A 25,423-nucleotide genomic window follows, 5' to 3' on the forward strand; every position below is an offset into this window, starting at 1 on the left:
TAGTTAAAATAATGAGAGTAATTTTAGTTAAAAAATAAAATAAAATTACTTTTCTAATAAGTTAAGGATGCAGAGCTTGAGTGAGTAGTCAACTCTATCTAATGTATGATGTATGTAAATTGACGCTCAACCAAAGAGCAGGCACAATTATTATTATTATTTTATAAATGCATCTTTTATAACTACTCGCTCAAGAAAATAATCAATTAATACAAAGCCTGTGGAAGACTAGAAGGAGAATTTGGGTCAGTCAAAATTCGCACGTAGTCTAGTCACAGTGTCACAGCTCACACACGCTTCGAGCCACAATCCTCTCTCTCTCTCTCTCCATCTGATTGATTCACACAAGCGGTGAAGCGGATGCTTCAATGGCATTATCGTGAATTCAGCATCAATTATGGCTAATTTTACTTCATGGTTGTATTAGTCCATCCCTCCTGTTCTCTGAAGAAATCTCTCCATTTTTCAACCTATCATGATTTTTCTGCTGCTCCCTTCACATTTCCCGGGTTTTTTCATCAGTTTTATTTCCTGTTTTCCGATCAGTTTCTCGGCAAACATGCTTCTCCGATCTTGATCAATCCACCGAATTCTATCCGCATAGATCTGCATCGCTTGGATTCTGCCCCCATCAAACGCAGTCGTTTTGCTTATTTCCGACGATCTCCGCCTCCAAATCTGCTTCCCGATCTGGAGTCCACCGATTTGAGCTATATAACTCCTTCATCCGTTTCTGTGTTGCTCCGATTTGCAGCTCCCTCGTGTTGGAGTTGTGAATTTGTGAGCTGTGCGTCGGCTGCAGAATCATGTCGTTTTGATGAAAATTTCTGACCATAGCAGGGTTTGTGGTTTGTACTTGAAATTTTTGGTCAATCTCTTCCATTACTGATTCATCGATCCAGACGCGTGAAGCGTTTGTATTTCAATTTCTGATTATTTTCCGCCGATAAAATTTTTGGCTTTTATACCTCCGATTTACGCTCTTCCAGTTCGCTTGCCTATCCCATTTTCCGTCTGAGAACTTTCTCGGCGAGAAAGATGACGTCTGGTGCGAGGCTACCGACCTGGAGGGAGAGGGAAAACAACAAGAGGAGGGAGAGGAGGCGAAGAGCCATAGCGGCGAAGATCTTCGCTGGTCTGAGATTGTACGGCAACTACAAACTCCCCAAGCACTGCGACAACAATGAGGTCTTGAAGGCTCTCTGCAACGAGGCTGGTTGGACTGTTGAACCTGACGGTACTACATATCGCAAGGTACTTTTCTCGCTCCTCCTTTCTGCTCCTATTGTTGAAGCTTGCAGTTTTACAATTATGTTTCGGTGTTTCTTTTTGAGTCATTTGCTAAACCATTGGTTCAAAGAACTACATTACTTCTGCAGCTGAATGTCGTCTCATTTAGAACCCATCTTTGTTTGTTAGCTCTGTTGATTATATTAACATCGATTTAGTTCAGTTGTTATATGAGCTAGTCAGTCTGGACATTCGGTCGTATATCTATAAGCATTCGGGCTTTGCAATGGCGCATTCTGGGAGTGCTGCCCTAAAACGCAGAGCTTTAATGATCACCTATAGGCAAACAAAAGACGGTCTAGTTGGATTTTAACGGCGATGACCGCGATGCTATGCTTTCTACCCTTTACTTTTGTTAATGATCTGATTTGGGCTAGAGCCTTTCCTTTTCCTGCTTTTTTCCCTCTCCCTGGCGTATGATAGATCTGGTCGGGAGCTGCCTCTCGCTCTCGAGCGAGAAGCACAAAAGATTCTCTATCTTCATGTTCTTGTATGACTCGTCGTAGTCAATGGAGACCGAACTCTGAAGGGCATAAATCTCGAGGAGACGAAAATGGCCGTCATATTTTTGGCAAAATGACTTACTTAAATTCTGAGCCTGGGAATTCGAGAACATAGAGGGGTAAGTTTGCTGGTTCAGATGTTTTTCTTGATATTATTAGATGGATGCTGCGCTTGTTGCAACGTGACAGGAGCTTTTACAGACAATACACTGGCACTCTGATCTGGGTAGTCCCTTTTCCTCAGTTCCTGTGATTGTTTTTCTTCTTTCGTGGGGTTGCACTGTTGCAGACTAGCAGTTTTATTTATGCAGTGCTTATAGAGTTTTCCCTATAGGCTATAGGGTCTATACCTTGATAGAAGTTCAAGTTGTGTTAATTCTGGGATACTTTTCATTTAAAAAGAAAATCATTTCGATGAAAAGATTGGGGAGGATACTGGTGCACGGGGCATAACATTATAGTATTTTGTCTAAAATGGCTTAACTCTTGCATATACTCTTTCCTTTAAAAAATATAAGGCATTTTTAATTAAATTTCACTCCCAATAAAATAATGATCTACTTTTAAACTAAGTCTATCTTTTCATATTTATCCCTATTAAATACTTTATAATAAATATAAAGTCACTATTAATAGGGACATTTTTGCAAAAAAAAAAATAATAATTATACTTTGAAACATTAAAAATGCCTTAAATTTTTAAATATCTAATTTTTCAAAAAATGCCTTAAATTTTTTGAATGGAGGGAGTATGTGTTAAATTTTAAAATTGACAGATGCTGGCTAAGCGTTTCTTTTTTCAATGCTATCTTTTGATATTTTTTTGAAATATTAACAATTTGGTAGCATGAAAGCTAGATGCATGATACACGTAAATCACTGTTGTAATAATTCAGTCTAACTTGCTTAATGAATTCAGTTATTGTCGTAATTATTGTTAACGCAAGATATGACGTTGGCAAAATTAATAGATGTATGTAGTTATAATTTACTACTATTTTGGTCTAAAAATAATTGACAATCTAGGATTTTGATTTTGTTACAAAATAATTCTCACTATAAGATTAATGTATTTGATTTAATGAGAGAAGATAATACATAAAAAAGAATAGAGAATTAATCTAAGGATATCCTAGTCATAAAATATTATCATATTTTGCTACAACCTGAAATCTAACTTTTTTTTTTTTTTAATTGGGGCTCATTATTTTCAAGATCAAATATACTGAAATGGATGAAATTTCTTTCTAATTTTGAAGAAATTTCTTTCTAAACCATTTATTGCATAAAAATATATTATGTCATACTAGTAAATGAGTTTTTTTTTATTCATTTTCTGATTTTCTAAATTTAACAAATAACGATTCTAAGAATATTTATACAGTTTGGTGCTTAACTATTTATAGAAGGCAATTACTGATTTGCCGTTGTTTGAATTTGTCAGCTGCTATTGTGGGTAGTTTTCACTATGTATTCATCCACTAAGAAGCTCATTCATTGTTGTATTAAAAAAAAAAAAAGAGCTCATTCATTGCTGAAGTTATTATCTCAGTTCAACTAATTATCGCTAACTAATATGGGCTGGGCTCCTGGAAGGTCGAGCACTTTTCACCCTTTGGATGGGAATCTAAGGTTATTCACATTTCACAGCCCTTGGACGGGATGCATACATTCCCATGATCGCATCCTTGTTCCTTGGGGGCCCAGCTCCATCGTTTGGCATCTTCTCTCTTTTCTGATTTCTTAGTCTACAATATATTAAATCATTCAAATGTGAGAATCCCTTATATCTCATTTTGTGTTCTAGGACTTCAGGATATAAGACAATAGTTATTTTAAATGAGTATATAACTCTTATTTGTCACATCCCATCTTCTTATTATGCCTCATTGATTTTTTTAAATTAAAAAAAAACTCCTTTTTTGGTTGTTTAAGGTTCAAAACATCAAACCCTGATGAAGAGCAGAAAGGATTGGTACTATTTATTTCTTTTCTTTTCTTTCTTTCTTTCTTTCTTTCTTTTTTTGGTTGTCAAAAACCTAAGGGTTCAACTCCTCGAGAAACGACAGTTTAGTAGCTGATGACGGTCAAATAAGGAATTAAGGAGGGGATGTTCTTTTTAAGCACCTCATCTAACCATTTTAAAATGCATTAAAAAATTTTTGAAGACTACGGCAATAGAATCTGTTTATCACTTTAGACTAATGACATAAGATTGATTGATCAGATATACCAGCTGTTCCCGTATAGAAGCTTTCTACTAGCCCCTGATCATTTGAAAGATTGAGGATAATTAAATCTACAGAATGCTGTTTATAATCTATATTGTGACATAACATCTGCATAATTTAATTCTTACAAGTTCGTATTCCTTTTCAGATTAGTCCAACTGTCCAACTAATTGATTAGTATTTCTACATTTCTACATGAAAGAGAGATTTGGGCTATAATAGATGACCCACTGAAGGGTAATGTCTAGATGTCTGATGCCTTTTATGATATATCAAAAGAAAATAACTTCATATAGTTTTGAAAAAGGAAAGCAAATTGCTATTCACTTGGGAAAATTTACTGACAAAGGAAACGTGGTTACAACCAGGGATGGAAGAAAATATCTTGGTTGGGAAATAAAATCATGGCTGCGGAATATGTCATTCTCGTAGACAACTGCCAAGCATTTAATTTGTCTTTTGCCTAAGAGCATACGATATGGACAAATGATTGTGTATTAGATTGTAGTCTGATTTCTGGTCTGAATTGTAATTATTTGTTTCAGTTACGCGATAATCTAGAAAATAAGAAGAAGCCGGAATAGGTGAATCGAAGGCCAGAATTGTGAATGGAATTTGGTGACAATTCTTGTGTGTTCCCAGATCATTCTGCATTTCATTCTCTATTGGTAGTGATTTAAAGACTCAAAGCAAGTCCATTGGTGACATTATTTTATGTTTTAGGATATATATATATATATATGCTGGTCTTATCTTTTGGTGCATGTCATGTGGTGGTTAAAATGATATGCCTTGGTTTTACAAACACCAATCATATGAGATTCTATCATAATGCAATGCTATATGCTACATCTATATTATCCACTGAAAAATATTTTATAAAATCAGGGATGCAAGCCTGTGGAACGCATGGATGTCGTTGGTGGTTCTGCAGTGGCCAGCCCATGCTCATCTTACCATCCAAGCCCTGGTGCTTCATACAATCCGAGCCCTGTCTCTTCTTCCTTCCCAAGCCCACGCTCATCCTCCTATGCTGCCAATACTAATCCTAATGCTGATGGCAGTTCCCTCATTCCATGGCTCAAGAATCTCTCATCAGGATCATCATCAGCATCATCTTCCAAGCTCCCTCATCTCTACATTCATAGTGGTTCCATCAGTGCTCCTGTCACTCCTCCACTGAGCTCTCCTACTGCCCGAACACCCCGAACCAAAGCTGACTGGGGTGAGCAGTCCACTTGTCCTGGGCAGGCTGGGCAACAGTACCCCTTCCTTCCCTCTTCCACTCCTCCTAGTCCTGGCCGCCAGGTTTTTAACCCAGAATGGTTTGCTGGGATTAGGATTCCCCAAGGTGGCCCAAATTCTCCCACCTTTAGCTTGGTCTCTTCAAACCCTTTTGGCTCCAAGGATGAGGTTTTAGCCGGCTGTGGTTCCCACATGTGGACTCCCGGGCAAAGTGGGACATGTTCTCCGGCTGTAGCTGCAAGCTCTGATCACACTGCTGATATTCCAATGGCTCAAGTGGTTTCAGACGAATTTGCCTTTGGAAGTAACACAGCAGGTTTAGTAAAGCCATGGGAAGGAGAGAGGATACATGAAGATATCGGATCAGACGACCTAGAGCTCACTCTTGGGAGCTCAAAGACGAGGTATGATCATTACTTGATGAATAGAATATACGGGACCTTTATTAGAGTTGAAATTACATCGTTTTTAAAATGAAACATGTTCTGTTGCAGGTGAAGTACTACATTACTGAAATTCAGAGGTCCAACGATATGAACTGTTCACCCTCTCTGTTATATTGTGTAGAAATGATAGGCCCCAAGCAGCTGCTCTTTGTTTAATTTTTATTATTTTTTCTTTTCACCTCATAGATCTAATCTGTTGCTAAGTCATATACATAGCTTTAGTTAGGTGTGGGGTGGTTTTTCAACCCTTTTGATTCCGTCTCTCTCTCTTGCTCAAAACAATATTATTAGAAAGATTAATATACCTGTATGGATTGACTCTGTTTGTTTGTCAAAGAAAAGTTACTTGAAAATTCAACACAGTTCAACTGGTCTCATGCACTCTGTTCCCTTTATTGAATCAATATATTTTCTTGCCTTATTTTTCCTTGAGTGTGCTGGCACATTTCAAACGCATCCATCATTGTTTGTGGATTTATTGATAAAAATAAAAATGTTGAGTCCTATATATTATGGTTTAATTTGGATCACTGTATCTGTGTCTGGGTCTAATTGATAGCTACCTTTTCTTTCTTTATCTTCTCATGTTTTGACTTTCTGAGGTGACCTTATTTGAACTGGTCAATGGTTGCTCTGATGATCCCATTTTCTTGGGAATTGTCTCTTCCATAATTTACTTGTTACGTAGACACGGATTATCAGTAAACTGTCTCTTCCTGTCAATTCATTTATGTTATGTTTGTGTATATGGATTTGAATTTATAATATCCCCCATTTGAGCATTTAAAAAAAATTATGGATTATTTAAATCCAAATCCAAATTTTGTCTTAATTTTTTCATAATTTGAATTTCTCTCTAAGTCTTATTATTTCAAATATCCATATGCACTCTTAAACATTACTTAATAGTAATTATTTGTTATTCAAATTATCAAAACAAAAAATTTTAAATACATGAATTTGAAACTTGAAATTTGACATTCAAAATTCAAATTCAAATCTACTAATCCAAATACTGCCTACAAAATATATCAAATTCTGCTGAAATATGCGTATGTGCCTTCCATATCTTTTTGGTAAGTTTTTAAATTATTGCTTGATCAATTTTTGTTATGATTTGTTAAAAGAATTTCTTAATTTTAGTCTGGTATAGTCCAGTTACGGATATGTTAGGGTCACGGCCATGGGTGTGATAAATTTTTGTTCAATAACTATCAATTCGTTTTAATTTTGAACTGTTTACGCTAAAAAGATTCTGTTGAATAATACCTTTCTTTTTGTGTGGTTATGTATGAAGAGAAATCAATTAATCCTTCAGACTAAGTGAAGATTGTGGAGAATAACAGAAAAAAATGCACTTGACTGTTTTTGATGAATTATGACAATTTAACCAGCTTACTTTTATGATGATGTTCGTAATTGAATTGAAGCTCGTGATGTATGGCAAAGACAATGAATGACTATTATAGTTTTAGTGTTTGTTTAAATTAAAAAATTTATAACTGAGATTAGTGTGTTTTTAATGTAATTTATGTTTGGATACATTTTTTTTTTAAATTAGTTGAATAAACTAAAATTTATTTAAATGATTTGATTCCAAAAGTCAATTTAAATGTATAATGATAAAAAAAGGTATGGATTTAATTTTATATTTTTGTGATTAATTTGGTTTTCTTAAAAAAATATTAAACTTTGTGAACCTGACATTTTGTTTAAGAAAATTAAACTTTAAATTATAATTTTATTTAAGAAATAGAGTTAAAAAGTCTAAAATAAATTAATATATATTAAGCTGGTTGAAACATTCGCATCACCATTTTGACTTATACACCTCTCTCTTGCTTTAGTTTGTGAAAAAAAAAAAAAAAAACAGTCCCTCTCACACGAATATGTCTCTGTTTTTGTGTCATCACTCCACTCTGATCTCCCTTCCACTTGGTCTTTCCATGGAGGAGATCGAAAAGGCCACCAGCAACTTCTCGCTGAAACTCCAACATCACTGATTAAACCAGAAACAGTTGAAGCAGAACTCACAAGCGATGGCCATGACACCGAAGTGGAAGCGCAAGACCATGGAATCACTTGGTTCTCTCCTTCCTCCTCCTCCTCTTCTCCATCGGTGGCAGAGAGAGTGAGTCAGCATGAGCTTGGTACCACAAGCTTTCCAAGGAGTGAAACACTGGTAGGTACGACAAAGAAGGACCTTGTGAACCTTGTGAAGACAGGGAGACTGAGCGAGGTACGAGGAGAGAGAAGAACCCCAACGCTCGTTAAAAAGCTACCCCTCCCAGCTTTCACCAAAAGACTCATTCTAAGCTCACTCTTTTTTATCCAAACAAACTTTAATATTGCTAATGAGTTTTTCATCTCCAAATTGAGGTTTGGGCCACCCAAACCTTAGTTGGAAGCAATCCTAACACACACGTAGATAAATTTTGTCCAACTTAATTTTATTACTCTGCATGAATATTCTAATATAGTTTTATTTTATCTATGCTATTTAAAATATATTAATTAAATAGTGAAAAGTTTAACAACGGTTTTTCGAACAGAGTGTGATTCTATTCCAAGTATTTTTATCTTAACATTCTTTCTATTAACAGTATTTATTTAATTCTCACTGTCTTTCCAAATGAAAGGGCGCAAGCTGCAACTACTTATTTTGTTATTAAGAATGACAAATTTAAATTTGAAATTAAAAAAATAATGCAGTTAATAGTTATTATCTAAATTATACAAACATTTATGGAAGATAGGTCTAGTATTATTTGTAAGCCTAATTAACGAATATATTAAAAAAGGAAGACAATCTAACCACAACAATAAATAGAAATATTTAATTAATTGTACATTAATGTTATTTCCAGTTACACTTCTTATATAATTTGGCATCATATTTATCATTGAAAAAAGTTTAGCAAAATTGAATGTTGCACTGTATTTCCTATTGAAAAAAGTTGATAAAATTAGATTTCGAAAAGTCTTTTAAGACCTTACCGTCGTTTCTGAATGCCAAGATAAACCAAAAAGTAAAGTTTGCGGCTGGAGCTACGATTGAAACTGCGCTGTGGGGAGGGCAAATGTAAAGTTGAAACTCAAAGATTATTTTATTTATATAAAAAAAGAGGGAAACAAGTCCTAGGAGCTTGTTCCATCTAAATGCTAAAATGGAATTGGCATCTTACATTATCTGAAAATAACGAAGCCTACAGGTATATGTATTTTTGGTTTTTAATTTATATATGATAAAAACATATCTGAAAAAATCTAACTATTTATTGAATTTGGTAAGAGCACATCTCGAATATTATTTAAATGTGCTTTTGAGAATTACCTAAACAGGTTCTGAAAAATGTTAGGAATACACAATGTAAATTGAAAATCACACTTCATAATCATATCAAGACATCTTTCGGACAATCTTGACTACTACTCTATTAATTTCTCTTGGGATGCGATGTAATTTTAGTTGACAATTCCTCTCTTGAAAGCTTTTGACCTAAGTTAAAACTAAATTAGCAGTTTTTCCTCTACTCTCAAAGTGGTCAAGAGTATCTAATAATGATCTTGAATCTGAGTCAAGAATCACATATCTGAAACCTAGTGTGCATGCTGTCTTCAATACCTGTTAAGATGATCCATTCCTCAGCTTCACTAAATGTAGAAATACCTCGAAATTGTGGAGCTCAGCTATCCATGTTTCACGCTTGTCTCTCATTACTCCTCCACAAGAAATATCTTCATTCTCTGATGCTACTTATAAGAAATAGTTTTTGATTATCCAACAAATAGATTGGCTCTGATATCACTTATGAAGTTTAAAAATCATCATGAAAATAAAAAGAGAATCCAATGAAGCCCGTAACTAAAAAATTCAATTATTTATTTTATCCATTAACTTTATTTCCGTTAACATTTCTAATATAATTGGGCATTGTATTTTTTATTGGAAAAGGGTTGGCAATACTTGTGGATGACGGGGATTGCAATTGGGAGTGTGTAATATTTTTGTAATGAAAAGGACACATGTGAAAGATGGAATTTAAAGATATTGTAATTAATAGATAATATCAAAATTATATAAATCTTTATTGTAATTTTAGTCTAATATCACTTGCTACGTCTAAGTGACATCCCAAAAGAGGGAGAGAATCTAACCAAGTTAACAGCTGATCCAATTATTTGTACATTAGCATTATTTTCATTAACAATTCCTATAAAGTTTGGCACAGTCATTCCCATTAGAAAAAAGCTTAGAAACACTACATACTGCTAGTAATATGAAAACCGGATCTATTATTGAATTGGCCATGCAAGGTTCATTGATTAACTATGCTTAAATTGCAATTAAACTAGTGATGGTTAAATTAATATATATTTTAATATTAGAATTAAAATGGCAATTTGGACTTAAAACTAGTTAAGAAGCTATTCCAACAATAAACTCATTTTTAATACATGTTGACCCTTAAATAATTATACTTGTAGCGATTTAAATCTACCATTAATTTGGAGTTGACGTCCGTTTGGTGGAGCCAGATGTGGCATCAGAACCCACATTGAAAATTACAAAAACCAGTCCCACGAAGCGGAAAGAACGAACCTGTTAACGAGGGTGAGAAAAGAGCAAAAGGCATTTTCAAGGACGCCAATTGATTGCAGATGAAGAGAGAAGAGAAAGTGGCTTCATCCCCCCGGAAATGGACTTCGACTTTTCAGGCCATCCTTCTTCGATCAAAGCGATCCCATATTATTTAAATAAAAAATCGCAGGACGTGCCCAATTTGCGTCTTATCTAAAGCTGGTATATTAACTCAATCGAAGCGTTGGGTTAAAGAACAATCGGAGAGAGATTTGTACGATCTGAACCCTTTGACTGGGTTCGTTGTTTCTTCTTCCTGGACCAGATTCCTCCTCCACACGACCACTGTACCTTTGGGGATTTCGTTTTTTCATGTTCAGATCTAGAATTGCTCTGCTCAATGAAATTGTCATTACCCATGGGCGTCTTAAAGCTCCTTGACAGAGTATTTGCACTTCCATCTCAACAATTTTATACGGATGTCTTTCTTTCCCAAAATGTCTGAACCCTTTTTTCAATGAAGGAGGGAACTGGGTTGATTTTTGTTTTTGGGCCAATGAAGCTATCAAACTAGCTGTCTCTAGCTCTAAACTTTTTTTCTTTTTTTTTTTTTTTTTTGGTTTTGGTGGGAAGTTGTTTCTTGTTTGGTGTCTTTGGTTTTCAAATTTGGCTCCAAGAATGGGGGCTATGCCGAAGACGCTGTAGAAGGATCGAATGCGAGCGAAGACGATGAGGAAAGTAATCCCATTTTACTGTTTTGATTTGCACACATGGCATCCCAATTTAACATCATCAAGTCAAAAAAATTCTCTGTTCTCCAATCCAAGTTAATAGGAGGGTTCGATTGTAACATATATAATTATTTAAGGGTGAAAATATATCAAAGACAAATTTAAAATTTAAATTATAATTTTCGATTTAAATTGTCATTTAACCGTGAATATTATTAAGAATTATATTGTATTTTGTTAAATGTTAAATTCCTCGTTCCTCTTTTTAATTTGAGATGGTCATCAGGTGTCTTTTTTGTTGGTAGCAAATGGGTAGAATTAGATAAAACTAAACAATACAAAGTCTAGGCGATCAGGTTTTTTCTTAACAGGAAAATTAAAACTAAGTTAAAAAGGATTTGATTGAAAAAATTATATAAATAAATAGTTGGAAGGATACAAATGAAAAGGATGTCTATATATAAAGAGATTAGTCCAAGGAATCAATTAAAAATGATGACAAAGATCAACCCAAATGCATGTTAGCAGGGTAGGTCAACAAACACATTTGCAAATCACTAAATTAAAAAGAGATTATCAAAATAGACAAAGACATAAAAAAAAAAAAATAGTAGTGATAAGGATAGCTCTTGCACCCTAAAACGCATTGCACGAGTAAATGTAATAGTTGGTGAAATATCATTCCAACACTGATTCAAGTCAGAATTGGTCAAGTTTTAATTCAAATTGAACCATTATAATCACAATAATTGTGAAGTTTGAAATTAGAAATGTATTTACAGTGAAAAACAAAATGTTTATTGTTCATTACTTAGAGTATAATAAGAATAGAAGGGCATGTAAGTAAAAGTTAAGTGTTTAAACTCTCTTAATATATCCAAAAAAACAAAAAAAAAACAAATTGTATTGCTCATATTTCATAAAAAGCCAAGCTCTTTCCCCCTTCTTTTTTGGTTCTTAACTTCAAGAGTGGTATCAATTCAGCTTCACCTATAGGCATTCTCACCTACTAAATTTGAAACAGTTATTTTTATTTTTTTTTTGTCACACGTAATCGGTATTGTATGTTTACATCCTCACTACTCTACTTTATTAATGTTATGTTTGGATGCATGTTGATTTGAATTTGAGCCAAATACATTGTTTGAGTAATTGAAAATGTGTGAATTTAGATTTGACTCATATCTAAATCCAACCTTAATCCCTTCATAATTTCAAATTTTTTCTAAATCTTATTATTTTAAATTTCAACGAAAGCTTATCTCCTCTTTCACATTAGTTCGTTGACTTCATTACCTTTTTGACTTTGACATCATTGCCTCCGGCCGACATGCACGGGACTGGATCATTGGTATCAACTAAGACTAGACCACAGGTGATAACCAAGACAGGAATTCTAGCGTTGATTGAGACGTGATTGCTAACATCAACCGAAATCTCCCTCCTCCGTTGCCCAATGTTGATTTGATATCATCATCGTTGTTCAATCTCAGCTCCAGTGTAGATTCACTACCCTCGTTTGGTGTTGGCCGAAGATTGGGTCATCACCCATAATTTGAACTAGATTGCTAATATCATCCGAATTACCTTTAAATTTAAACGTAGAATTTGAAATTTAAAATTTTATTTAAGATAAAAAGTATTTTAATATTATAATTTGAAATTTTTTATATTATCTAAATAAAAAATTTAGAATCTATAAATTTCAAATGCGAGATTTTAAATTCAAATTCTCAACCCAAATTCACCAATCCAAGTGCAACTTTAATTTAACTTCTTCAATTGATACAAAATAGTGACTTTATGCAAGATCTTTCAACACACTTAACTAAAATCACAGAAAAATGTTGAATGGAAAGTGACCTTTTAGCATAAAACTTTAGTACATGAGAATTTATTAACATTAAGGGTGTGTTTGGTTGAAAGTTGTTAGAAGAGAGGGGAGGGGAGTTGCTCCCTTCCCTTGTTTAATTAATGTCTAATAAAAGGAGGGAAGGAAAGCTCCTTGTTTAGTTTAAAAAAAAAAATTAAAGGAGCCTTGTAATCCTCCCCTCCAATTTGGGGATTTTTTGGAGGAGAGAGGAGAGAGAAAATAAATAAGATTAATTTAAATATTTATTTTAAAAATTTTAAACTATTTTTATATTAAAAAATTATGTATTATCTTTCTGTCTTCATTTCTTATAATAAAATAAATTTTACCATCTCACAAAAATTAATATATAATTTTTTAATGTATAAAATTTTAATATTTTTTATTAGACTCACTGATAAAATATAATATTAATGTTTTTGTTCTTCAAATTTTTTTAATTAATATAAGTTCATATTCTTAAAATAAAAACTTAATAAAGGATGATATAACAGATTTTTTTTTCAAAGAAAAAATAAAAATCAAGTTAAATTTAATAGGAATAAAATTGTTAACTTATTTTTGATTTCCCTTTCCTCCCTTCCTAAGCCAAACTAAAGTTTATTAAAACCCCTCCTCTCCCCTTCATCCCTCCCTTTCCTCCCACTAAACCAAACATACCCTAACTATTTAATATTTCCTGTATTTCAAAATCTCAAGAAAAGCTCCCCCCCCCCCCACCAATACTCCTATCATCCTTCAACAGAAAACTTTGCAGGTATAAATTTTTCTATTCGGAAACTACAGTAACTAATACATGAACAAATGTTCTTTACACATCATCAAATTTCTTTTTGACTCTGCACTAGCATGCTTATGGCTATTCTAATATCTACTCCATAGCAAGTTTTTCAACCCACTTTTTGAACAGATTATACATTGGAATCCCTAAGAAGCCTATCAGATGAAGAGCAATCTTTACTTGGAAGAGAAACAGAGGAATCACCCCATGGACCCATTGATTGGACTCTTTGCTCCATGCTTTCTTGTGAAACTGTAGAAGAAACAAAGGTTTGGCTGTGGCTGTCTAGTGATAGCATCTCAAAGGCTTTGAATCTTGCATCCTGGTCACCCTCCCGGCACTTGATTATCGGTGCTTGGATCGGCAATTTTCCTTCAAGCATGCTAACCACAGAGGACATGGGTGGCCTAAGAGTTGGAGATGGGTTAGTACATAAGAGTGCCAACTCCAGCATTCTCATGGCTTCCTGTGAGGAATAGCTTGAACCAAGACTTGGATCCACCAACTCAAGAAGGTTTCCTTGCTCTTGAAGAACATAGGCCTTCAATTACATGAAAGTATGCAATTTTTAGAAATGGAATCAAACCGTGAATTTATGGAGAAAATGTATCCTTGGTTTCTTCTTTGACATGTTATAAAATGAGACAATGCCAGTAATTTGACACAGCTGATCATTTGAGGTAATAGAAAGGACCAAATTGAAGAAGGCATTGACAATGAGGGACCATATTGAAAAAGGCTTGTATCTCAGGAACCAGGACATTATTTCTTCTCATTACATTTATATCCCTTTTATATCATAAAAATTTTACATTTGATTTCATTATCAAGAAATCACACAAAATTGACAATGTATCAGTTCTTTAAATTGCTTTTTAATTGTAGCCGGGGTTCATTTTAGTTTGATTTCAGTCTTACCAACATTGAATAGACAGATGGAAAATTAGAAGGGTGAAAATCCTTTGAACATACTGAGCATCAAAGATAAGTTTAACCAACCCAATCAAGAAGATAAACAAACTCCTCCTTGGGCCTGTAATTTGTGTTGCTTTTTCCACTCACAATCTCTAAAGCAACAACTCCGAAACTATAAACATCTGCTTTGTCAGTCAGGTATCCTCGCATGGCATATTCAGGAGCCATATAACCACTGTCAATAAAAAATATAGTACCTCAAAATCAGCTAAAAGAAATAAATTTCTAATAATCTACCACTTTTGAGAATTGATGCAAGAAAAGAAGCAGCAGAATGCTAACATTGTTCCTGCTATTCTTGTGCTGATATGGGTATTCTCTTCTTCATCAAGCTTGGCTAAACCAAAGTCAGAGATCTTAGCATTCAAGCCTTTGTCAAGTAAGACATTTGTTGCCTTGATATCCCTATGTACAATTTTCAACCTTGATTCTTCATGTAGATAAGCTAATCCTCTTCCAATCCCTACACAGATTTTCATTCTTGTAGGCCAATCCAAGTGTAATTTCTGTTCTGGGCGACCTAAGAATATCAATTACATCTTAGTTTACAAAAAACAAAATGAAAGAAACTTTCTAGAATGTTTACTATCAGATCCTTTAGTTAAATTGCAACATCCAAAGAAGTTACTTCCAATTGGTCAATCATAGGCATGAATCAGAAAAATGCTAAGAAACTACATCTGAATTTTGTCTTTTCAGAAATTGAAAGACGGAAATAAAGACATAATTCAAAGTCATGAACAAAGCATTTATTGAAAAACTTTGGAGATCTAATGCAGTTGCATGGTAGCACAATAAAAAAGAGAGCGATGCAGAGAAATGAGAATGCATGAAATCCATCTTCTCTGCATCCCTTCCTTATCATGCTATATGGTGAAATTTATTTACTGTAAATAATTTAAATCCTTACCAAAAAGAGCACGAGCAAGACTGTTATTTTCCATGTACTCATATATCAACAATAGCTGGTTTCCTTCAATGCAGCAGCCATAAAGCTTCACAAGATTTGGATGTTGCAAAGCAGAAATCATTCCTATTTCATTAACAAATTCCCGATTCCCTTGCTTTGATTTTGAGGAGAGTTGCTTCACAGCTATGACAGCACCATCTGATAGTACGCCCTACAATTCAACCAATTCCCTGGTTTCAATTTTTTCATCATTTTTCTTAAATACAATCAATATATCCAAAAGATGTTATCTGTTTTTTAAGCGCATTTGTCAAGTTAATATGGCATGAGTATAAATATAATATATCCGAAGTTACCTTATACACTGGTCCAAAACCTCCTTCACCAATCTTATTTTCTGGGGCAAAGTTATCAGTGGCAGCTTTGATTTGTTTTAAGGAGAAATAACCCGTTTTCAGATCTAATAGTTCTGCCCCAAAAAAAAAAAAAACAGGTTATATAAATAAGAGCAAAACCAAATGAAACTCCAGGAAAAAGACACGAATTTATTGTAGGTGAAACATGGGCGATATTTTGTTTGCCAACTAATATACAAAAATCAAATTTATCCATTTGATTTGCATGTTACTTTTAGACGGTTAAAGTCATGTTTAATGCTATATTACACCAAATTAGCAACTGATAAGCTTTACTATTTCAGATTTTTTTTCACCTTTGTCTTTTGGATCTTTCCCACCTAAGAAACCCATCTTTCGAAGGACAATCAGTATCAGTATGAGGATCACACATGATCCAGCCACAATTCCAGCAATGGCTCCAGCAGAAAGCCCTTCTGAAGGAATTTGAAAGTCTACAACAAAGTGGAAATGTTTATGATTCATACCAAAATCAAAAGGTTCGAATTACATTGTTTAAGCTAGAAAGAGTGAAGACCAATGATTTTGAGATTTGACTCACTTGGGGTGACTGAAATAGCAGATATAAGAGGTCCATATACACCTCTATCAGGAATAGCTGTTGTTCCTTTCCCAGCCCAATATAAATGGATTTCCAAGGAGTTATCCCTAACATCAACGTTGAAGTCCCTGAAAATGCCCTTACCAACACCACCAGCTGCCTCCATTATGTTAAAATCACTCAAATACTTCCTACCCTGTCAAGATTTTGGCACAAAAGTTTCAACCTTTCAGAACTCTTTCTTCTTACAGGACCTTTTAATCACTAGACACGATTTAGACTGTGACACTCACTTGAATTGAAACATCAAATATGCGCCTTCCAAGACTGCTGAATTTCTGGTCATTAGAAAACATAATCTCAGCAAAGTGAAGCTTGACATTGTAATTTCCATTAAGCAAACAGAGGCCATGATACTTGAGAGACAAAGGAGAAAGGCGAGCTGTTTTGTAGAAGCTGGGGCCAGTAATGTTGAGAGAAAATGTATTTTTTGCAATAAAATCAGCTTTAGTGTTTCCTAAGTATGATCCTGTGCTGCTATAAGCCCATTTGTCGCCAGAAGGACTAAAGAATGATATACCCTCTGGATTAAGGTCAGTTTCATACTTATTCCCCTCATATTCAATTTCTGATCCTCCACAGTTTATGAACAATGAATGATCTGCATATATAGTGACAACCAGATAAAACTTCACATCAAGGAGAAACCACAATATCAAAGCTTCAGTTCAACATCTTCTCTTGTAAAAATATCACATCTATGATATTTTAGTATCATTTGATATCCTTACATTGTAGTGCATGAAAACATTATAGATGTATGAAGTTTTGAACACTCACACTTAGGTTTTCCCCCACAAGGAAGGTCCTTTTTCAAGCAAGTAATTCTGCAAGATGAATAATCAGTTTCAATACACGATTCAACAATGGTGCAGAATAGTTATAACAGAATGACCATAACCATAATCTTACGAGGTCTCTGCTGAAGATGATAGGCTTGAAGCCAAGTTTCTGTGCAACAAAGATAAGGATTCAGTAGAAGAACAAAAGTTATTGCTCAATGGCTTTGAGAAAGAGAAAGAGAGAGAGTCGTACACATCCTTGAACTGGCAAATCTTAGCAGAAGTCTTTGAAAAATTGTTGTAAGATAAATCCCTGGAAGAGAGAGTAGAGTGAAGTAACAACTTAAGTTTATTTTTCCGTAATTCATTCCAAGCTTTAGAATGTTTATCAATAAATATATTTGAGGGGAAAAGTAATGTTGAAATGTGAATTCTTTGTAATGTCACATTATTGTGTCACTCTTTCCCAAATATGTGACACATGGGCATGAGACCAAAATTAGTGCAGTAATCTGGACAATACTACAAAAAACTAACAAGAAGGTGTGTGAGAGATGAAATCTGATATGTTTGTGAGGGAATAATTAGTAAATTACATGTGAAAGATTTGAGGGCTAATTGCTAATATGGTAAATGATATATGGGTTAATTTCAAGAAATAAGACTGGTGTACAAGTAATAAGAGTTCAAAAAAAAAAAATTGTACTAACAAGTTATTTTTGTTTGCTAATATCCATCCTGGAATATCTCCACTCAAAGAATTTTCAGTCAAAAACCTGCATGCATAATTATAAAAATCAATGAGAAAAAGAGAAAAAACCAAAGAAATTTATTGCCCACCAAAAAATAGTTCCGAGAAATTAAGTTACTTGAAGCAATGCTCACATGTAATCTAGTCTTGTCAAGTCCTGTATTTCACTAGGGATCCTACCACTCAACTTGTTGAAGCTCAAATCTCTGCAATTTATTTGAAACACAAACATCATAAAAAAAGTTATTATCATTGCAAATATCACTATTATATATATATATATATATGATTAAAAATGATCGCTAGAATTTCTTATTGTCATAGTCAAAATATGATATTAGTAATTATTTCTAACTTGAGAATTAAGTTGTCAGTTGTCAAAAAAGGTAAACTAGAATGTTTCCCATGCATTACGCAAAGTTCGAGATAATTACCGTTAATAACTTATGAATACTATGATAATTGAAATTGGTTGAAAATACTGTTTTGGAGGATTTGGAATTGGTAAAATATGAGTACGAATCAACTTACAAAGCAACCAAGTCTTCCATTTGACCAATGTAATTTGGAATGGAACCAGTGATTGAGCAATTTCTCAACACCCTAAGTAATACAAAGTAGGAAAGTAAATAAACTTCATTAAAAATAATTAAAAGTGCATGAAACAGATTTTCATATAACAGCAGAGAAGGTTTCATAACTCACAATTGTTTCAAGGATTTCAAATTCTCTATATCAGGAAATCTCATTGTTGTCATCTCATTCAAATCAGTTATTCTCCTGAATTGGGAACAGAAATTTAAAACCAAAAAAGAAAAAAGACATAATCAGTAACAGGAAAATGTCCTTATGTTGTAGATCAAATTCCGAGGCCATTGAACAGTCTGCAAACTACACAGGAACAAGTAACTCACAACTGAGTCAAATTCGTTAACAAAGCTATGGTTGGAGGAATTGGGCCTTCCATGGATGTTCCCTGCAAATCCCTGTCAATAAAAGTAGTTATAATAATGATAATAATAATAATAATAATAATTTAGACAAGTGATGCTGAACAAAATCCTCTCAATTTAAGGGTTAAACTATATGGTAAGGTCTATCGAGTTGGAGTTCTATAGTTCACAGCCTATGAACACAGTGAATTTTTATATGTTCATCAGATATGTAGATATATTGGTGCGGTAAATTTTTGCACTTACTCACCTGACAGAATCACATGATTTTTTCATGGAAGGATCAAAATCAACTAAAAAGTACCTTCTTCAACAAGGAAAGAATTAAAATGAGTAAGAGCAAAATAGACTCACAATCTATCAAGATTGGTCCAGTTTCCAATAAAACTGGGTAATTTTCCTGACATGTTGTTTCCATCTAATCTACTGCAGAAAATAAAAGAAGATATTTCAGAATTTAAACGTCTGCAAGAACATAGAACTGAAAGAAAGGAATGGCTAACTCGTGTCATATATATATCACTCACAAATCTTCTAGTTTCTTTAAATTGCCAAAACTTTCAGGTATCGTCCCTGAGAAATTATTTGATGAAAGAAGCCTGCAAATTTGTAGACAGAAGATACAGGGAAAAACAATATAAAAACCTATTTTCATCAAGACCTATATTAATTACAAAGCGAGGAAGATGAAGGAAAAATCATTTGTCCACGAAATATCCTTACAATCTGCGTAACTGCTTCAATTTTCCGAGACTAGAAGGAAGAGTTCCTTGTAACAGATTATCTTCCAACACCCTGCAGAAAACAGCAAGACCATAAAACCATTTCTCAACGCAGAAACAAGTTTCAGAAACCCCAAGTGACTTTTGATTTATTTTCACTTACAGCTCCTCCAAAGTTGAAATATCACCGATTTCCTCCGGAATTGGACCACTGATTCGATTAGCCAGGAGGGATCTGGAGCATAAGTTTAAGAGATGAATAATGCATTTGGCAAGTGATTGGAAAATAGCATTTGGATATTCGTTAAGTTTTGATCGCTTACACTATAACAAGAGGGAGTCTAGCAAAGCTCTTTGGGATTGTGCCATTCAGATAGTTTCGAGTCAAATCACTGTTCCACACCGACGTTTTAGTTCATAAATTCACAGATCAAATTCTTAGGCATACACATTAATTTATTGTACATATATAAACGAATAATAATGTAAATTTGAAAAATAATAATGACTTACATTTCTTGCAGTTGGGTAAGATTGCCAAATTCACTTGGTATAACTCCAGATAGATTAAGACCTTTCAGCTGGCTGTCATAATACACATCAATAAAATATTTACAGAGACCTAAATTTTTTTAATTAATTCAGTTTTAGCTCCTCAATCCGTGCAAACTACTTTGCTCTGTTGCCACATCTATGACTAATCCAAACTTCAACATATGTCAAATCAAATTGAGGGGAGATCTCCTAATATACAAAGGTATAGTTATGTACGGTCTGATCCCTTAGGTGTCATTCAAAAATAAAAGTTGGGCTAAATTATAAGCTGTCTAGTCAGCACATTAAATTTTAATAGCTTTCTTGTGACTTGTGTAAAGTATAATATGATTTTCTCTAATTAATAAGGATATAAATGAAATTATTGGGATTTTTTTGAATAAGTAAAGCAATTTAACAACTTTTTAAAATCTACATGAGAAAAGTCTAGAACACTTTATATATAAGGGACTAAAGGAAGTATTTTAAAAATAAAAACAGATATTAATAAAAGTTAATTCAATTAATAATGATTTAACATATAACCGACGAGGTCATGGTTTAAATATTAATCTATAAGTACATGAGATTTGAGAATTTAACCCACCAACATTTTTTTAAATAAAAAACAAAAACAGATATACTTACATATGTGTGACGTGGCAAACTTTTCCGGCGGAGAAAGTGCAATTGCATGTAACATTCCTAATGATGTCGTTCCCCACAATGCTCTCATTTTTGAAGCCTCCATCCACACAAGAACTTGGGCCCACCTTCCAATTCAAATTATCTATCTTCGATGATATTGCTTCTAGAACTTTCACTGCAACCAAAAAAGGGGAAAAAATAATTTTTTTAAGATAATTACCATATCCACCATCAGGGAAGCAGGAACCTAATTAATTTTCTTTATTTTCAATTTCAGAAACATGTTTAAAATTTATTCATAAAACAATGTCAAAGTATATCACGTGGGACAACTTGGGATTGACCCACCGTTTAGCTTTCAATCAATATTTAATTAATGACATGCCATCATACTCCAATCCAACAACCCATATAAATTATATGCTTATTCGACACGTAATTTCAAAATTTCTTTTTAAAGTAATCGTGTTTCATGTTAGCATTTCGAGCAAGTTTAAAAACTTGTTCACCAGTTTTGGAGAAATCTTGCGTGTTTTAAAATATTTCATCTGTCTCATTTTCTGCGATATTTTTTTTTATAAAATTATGAAGGCCAATGAAATCAATTAAATATAATTTAAAATATTATTTTTAAAACAAATATAAATTTTTAAAATTAAAAGAAAGGGAAAGAAAGATATCTAATAAGAAAAATAATAAGGGACAAGTTTTAAATAAATTTTTTTAATACGTCATTATTTTTCTCAAAATATATTGTATATAATATCAAATTAATGCAAAAATATATTATAAAATAGAATGGGAGTAGTACTTAATATTAGTCAACTTTTCATAGTCAATATTCACATCATTAACTAAAATCAAATCTAGCTACCCGGATTTAAATTCTCTAGTACCTAAATCCATGCAATGTAAAACAGTCTTTTCATTGTCAAGATTCATATCACTTAATATTTATGCTACCTTTTTTTTATAACAGATTTTTTTTTCTCTCTCTAATGCATTACATTGCACTTGACCACCTTACGAATGTAAACACTGTAGTAATTCAAATCTACTAACTCAGCAATGGATTGGAATCTTTGAAGTTTAAAAAAAAAAAAAACCAATATATCCAACTTTAAGACCGACCATCTTATAATATATATATATATATATATTTATATATAATTGATTTGACTAAGTCATATTTGGTGGGGGGTATAATTTATGTATTTGTTTTTGTCAACATATGAATCGTAAGCATGCAAAGCTCCTTCAAATTTAAAACGCTAATATTAATATAAATTAAACTAAGCTAGCACTAATGTCGAAATCCAATATATTAAGGTAGAAATCACATGTTATGTTATCCCTAAGAAGCAGGGTCACATCGTTTTAATCACAATTCACAATGGGTATTGCACTATACTCAATACAAAAGATATTTAATTTTTTTAGTGTATCTATAAGGGATTATTATATCATCTTTTATAACTATGATTTATATTTAAAAATATTAATTAAAATTTAGTAAATTATTTTAAAAATGGAAAAATAATAAGTGTAAATAAAACTATATGACTAGTACCGTATTTTGAAAAATAATTTACAAGAGATGAGTGGAATGAACATAATAATAATATAGAGGATTAAAATTAATAAATAATAATTAATTCATTTTTATTTTTATCATTTAATTAAGACAAATTTAACGTTTGAAGAATAATATCGTTTAGAAAAGTCATGGATCAAAAATAAATCAATAACAAATAGATTTCTTTGCATATCAAAATCAAAAAAGAATTACAAAAATAAAATAAACGATCGTGCCATAATGTTTTAGAAGCATGAGTGCACAGGTTAAAAAAAGTGGAACAAGACTAATGACAGAGACTAGGGCATGTATTGACAAAGCAGAAAAGGCAAAAGCCTGAAAAGCCACGTGGCTCATTAAATTCCTCAATTGAATGAGTATATGGGTTCGATGAATGACAATATATTGATAATGTCACACACAAAAATGCATTTATATCTCCATAATTGCTAGCCCACTTGTTTAGTTCAACTTGCGCGTTTCCTTCTCCACATGCCTTGTTCATATCACAATGTTCCCTTCTTTTTTTTTTTTTTTAACAATGGCATTGTAATTATAATATTATAATACAGGTATTTATGCACATAAAGAACAGCGTATAAGATTTTAATATATGTTTTAAAAGTGATAATTAAGATCTATAAATTAGAATATTGGTAATTTAAAATTTTTAAAATTATTTTTATATATTTTTTAAAATCATCACCCCAGGTTTTCTAAAATTATAACTATAACATGCCCTTCAACCATATTACAAACATATTTAAATTATTATTATTATTATTAAATGAAGATGTTATTATAACATCTTAAAGTGGAAGGAAAAAAAACTCAAAGTGTAACTTTGAAAATCATGCATAATAATTTTTTGAAAATATTAATAAGAACTTGTTTCTATACTCATTTAAAGAAATTTTAATTTCTTAAGATTTCTTAAGTATTATTAAAAGAAATTGAGTCATTAAGTGAATTTTCCTCAAACAATGCACGAGGTGGTCCCTCTTAGAAGTATCATGTGAAGCCAAACTTAAAAATTTAACAATCAAGGTTCGTTTTAATTTATTCAAATCACTGAAACCTTCCAAAAGTCACAGGTAATAATTAAGCCCATGACTAGTTAGAGGGAAAATATATTACTAATTATTAAAAGGAAATAGTGAATTAAAAAATGACACAGAAATTCAGGAATCTGGCAGTGCCAGAATATGATCAATAATTTTTTATGAAAAAAAGGTAGAAATTCTTCTACAAAAGTTTTTTTTTTTCTTTTTTGCAAAAAATCTTCTCCACAAGTGAGATAAAGATGAAGAAACCCCATGAAGAAGAAAGTTTTGATCACTGTCTAATCTAACAGATCTTGCAATGGAAAATCATATACTCAAAGTCGTCCACTCTCTATGAAAATCCCAATCAATAATCAATAATAATAAAGAAAAAATGAAATGGCTATGTAGTTTTCAACAACTGGAATCTTGTTGGTTCATTTTCTGGAGGGAAAAATAAAGGAACCAGTTCAGGAATTTCATAGCAGTTACTTGATTAGTTTTCCAGTGCTTACTCGTTTGGGAAATCAAACAGAGGAATTAGAACAAGAAAACCAAGGGAAAGGGAAAAGAAATTCCATCGAAGAATTAAGGTTAAGAAATTAGAGTACCTTCATCATCTGGTATCTGTTGAGCGTTGGATCCACAGTGCGTGAAGGCATTCAAAGCGAAGAATCCCAATGCGAAAACACAGACAAGTTTAGAGCTTGAAATCACTAACTCCATTGTTGCTTCAGTCTGATGAGGAAGATGAAGATGGTTGGCTGGTTTCGAGAAGAAGAAGAAGAATCCAAACCGAGAGAAAGATTGGTGTGCGTTGGAGGGAAAGACGAGCGAGGAGGAAGTGAGAGATAAAAAGGATTGGTTTTGAAAAAAAATCCAAAACTGTGCGATACGTAAAAGAAACCGAGTGAATTGGCTGTTTGATGAGGATTGAAGGTTACTTTTGTTCTTGTCCTTTTCCTTTTCCTTAATTTGACCATCGGACAAATTTTATTCCATTACCCATTTTTTAAAATTTTTCTTAAAAAATTTAGATTTAAATTTAGATTATATTCGTCATTACCTTATGCAATGTTTTGCGAGGGTCTTTTTGTGAACAAGTATTTTACAATGGAAATTGTTTAAGATAATTAAGTAAATTAGCTCTTAAATTATAGATTGAGCAGTATTTAAAATTTTAAACTCATTTTTGGTATAAAGTTTTTCTTTAACTTTTAAAAATAATATAATTAGACTTCAATGATTAATAAAAATTAACTTTGACAATCAATTGATAAAAAAATGACAGAAAATAGCTTCAAAAATTACAGAAAATAACTAATAAAATTTTTTTATCTTTTTTTAAATTTTCAGGTTCTTTTTATAATTTTTGTTTTTTGTTATTTTTTGTCAATCAATGATCAAAATTAACTTTTATTAACAATAGGCTCCAAAATATATCATTTTTAAAAGTTGAAGGATAACACTGCACCAAAAAAAAAATTATAATTCCAATCGCTTGGATATCTATAATTTAAGAGTCAACTTGCCATTTAACTCGATATTTTATTTGCTAAATAAGGTTTTGTAATAAAAAAGACACATCAAGTAGTGCTATAACAAATGTTTAATTTATGAAAACTATAACTTATTGTAAATTTAAGTATCTATTGATTGATTATATATTTGTTTCAAATGTAATCATTGAACTCAAAAGTGACTAAGCTTATCGCGCCTCAATTGAAATTCAGGTAATGTCTCGTTAATTACTCTGATTCAAGACCACATTAGGATATCAAATTCTAAGCATTTAAAGATAAATTGTTTAGAATCTAGTTTATGCTTAAT

The 25,423-nt window shown here is 32.6% G+C and overlaps 2 protein-coding genes across 4 annotated transcripts; one reads left to right on the forward strand and one right to left on the reverse strand.

Annotated features, from left to right (window-relative positions):
* The first annotated feature begins 698 nt into the window (after positions 1 to 698).
* On the forward strand, positions 699 to 6,073 carry LOC129312966 (BES1/BZR1 homolog protein 4-like). 3 transcript variants are annotated; one of them, XM_054955772.1, is made up of 4 exons: positions 699 to 841; positions 990 to 1,254; positions 4,913 to 5,673; positions 5,764 to 6,073. In XM_054955772.1, the coding sequence occupies exons 2-4, from the start codon at positions 1,039 to 1,041 to the stop codon at positions 5,765 to 5,767; spliced, it is 981 nt and encodes a 326-aa protein (XP_054811747.1). In that variant the 5' UTR covers positions 699 to 841; positions 990 to 1,038; the 3' UTR covers positions 5,768 to 6,073. The 3 variants fall into 3 exon arrangements, with proteins under 3 accessions (XP_054811747.1, XP_054811746.1, XP_054811748.1); XM_054955771.1 differs by having other exon boundaries at positions 706 to 848; XM_054955773.1 differs by lacking the exons at positions 699 to 841; positions 990 to 1,254 and adding an exon at positions 1,393 to 2,019.
* Positions 6,074 to 13,651: 7,578 nt separating this feature from the next.
* On the reverse strand, positions 13,652 to 24,487 carry LOC129312965 (probable LRR receptor-like serine/threonine-protein kinase At1g53430). The gene is made up of 24 exons (XM_054955770.1): positions 24,205 to 24,487; positions 20,975 to 21,149; positions 20,306 to 20,377; positions 20,116 to 20,184; positions 19,956 to 20,027; positions 19,794 to 19,865; positions 19,598 to 19,669; positions 19,425 to 19,496; positions 19,032 to 19,103; positions 18,823 to 18,897; positions 18,649 to 18,720; positions 18,252 to 18,323; positions 18,077 to 18,142; positions 17,620 to 17,679; positions 17,497 to 17,535; positions 17,365 to 17,411; positions 16,818 to 17,185; positions 16,525 to 16,720; positions 16,280 to 16,417; positions 15,924 to 16,036; positions 15,568 to 15,778; positions 14,940 to 15,177; positions 14,682 to 14,832; positions 13,652 to 14,223 (listed from the first exon to the last, which is right to left on the reverse strand). Exons 1-24 carry the CDS (start codon positions 24,317 to 24,319, stop codon positions 13,813 to 13,815), a joined length of 3,048 nt encoding a protein of 1,015 aa, XP_054811745.1. The 5' UTR covers positions 24,320 to 24,487; the 3' UTR covers positions 13,652 to 13,812.
* Between the last annotated feature and the right edge of the window lie 936 nt (positions 24,488 to 25,423).

Source organism: Prosopis cineraria, unplaced genomic scaffold (assembly GCF_029017545.1).
Source record: "Prosopis cineraria cultivar Desert tree isolate PC_DT_omini unplaced genomic scaffold, ASM2901754v1 PC6, whole genome shotgun sequence".
NCBI lineage: Eukaryota > Viridiplantae > Streptophyta > Magnoliopsida > Fabales > Fabaceae > Prosopis > Prosopis cineraria.

Coding starts and splice junctions, on each gene's coding strand:
- LOC129312966 (XM_054955772.1), top strand. CDS start 1,039: ATGACGTCTGGTGCGAGGCTACCGACCTGGAGGGAGAGGGAAAACAAC. Junction 1,255..4,912: donor ACGGTACTACATATCGCAAG/GTACTTTTCTCG, acceptor TTATAAAATCAG/GGATGCAAGCCTGTGGAACG.
- LOC129312965 (XM_054955770.1), bottom strand. CDS start 24,319: ATGGAGTTAGTGATTTCAAGCTCTAAACTTGTCTGTGTTTTCGCATTG. Junction 18,143..18,251: donor TTGACAAGACTAGATTACAT/GTGAGCATTGCT, acceptor TTATGCATGCAG/GTTTTTGACTGAAAATTCTT. Junction 17,186..17,364: donor TTGTGGGGGAAAACCTAAGT/GTGAGTGTTCAA, acceptor CTATATATGCAG/ATCATTCATTGTTCATAAAC.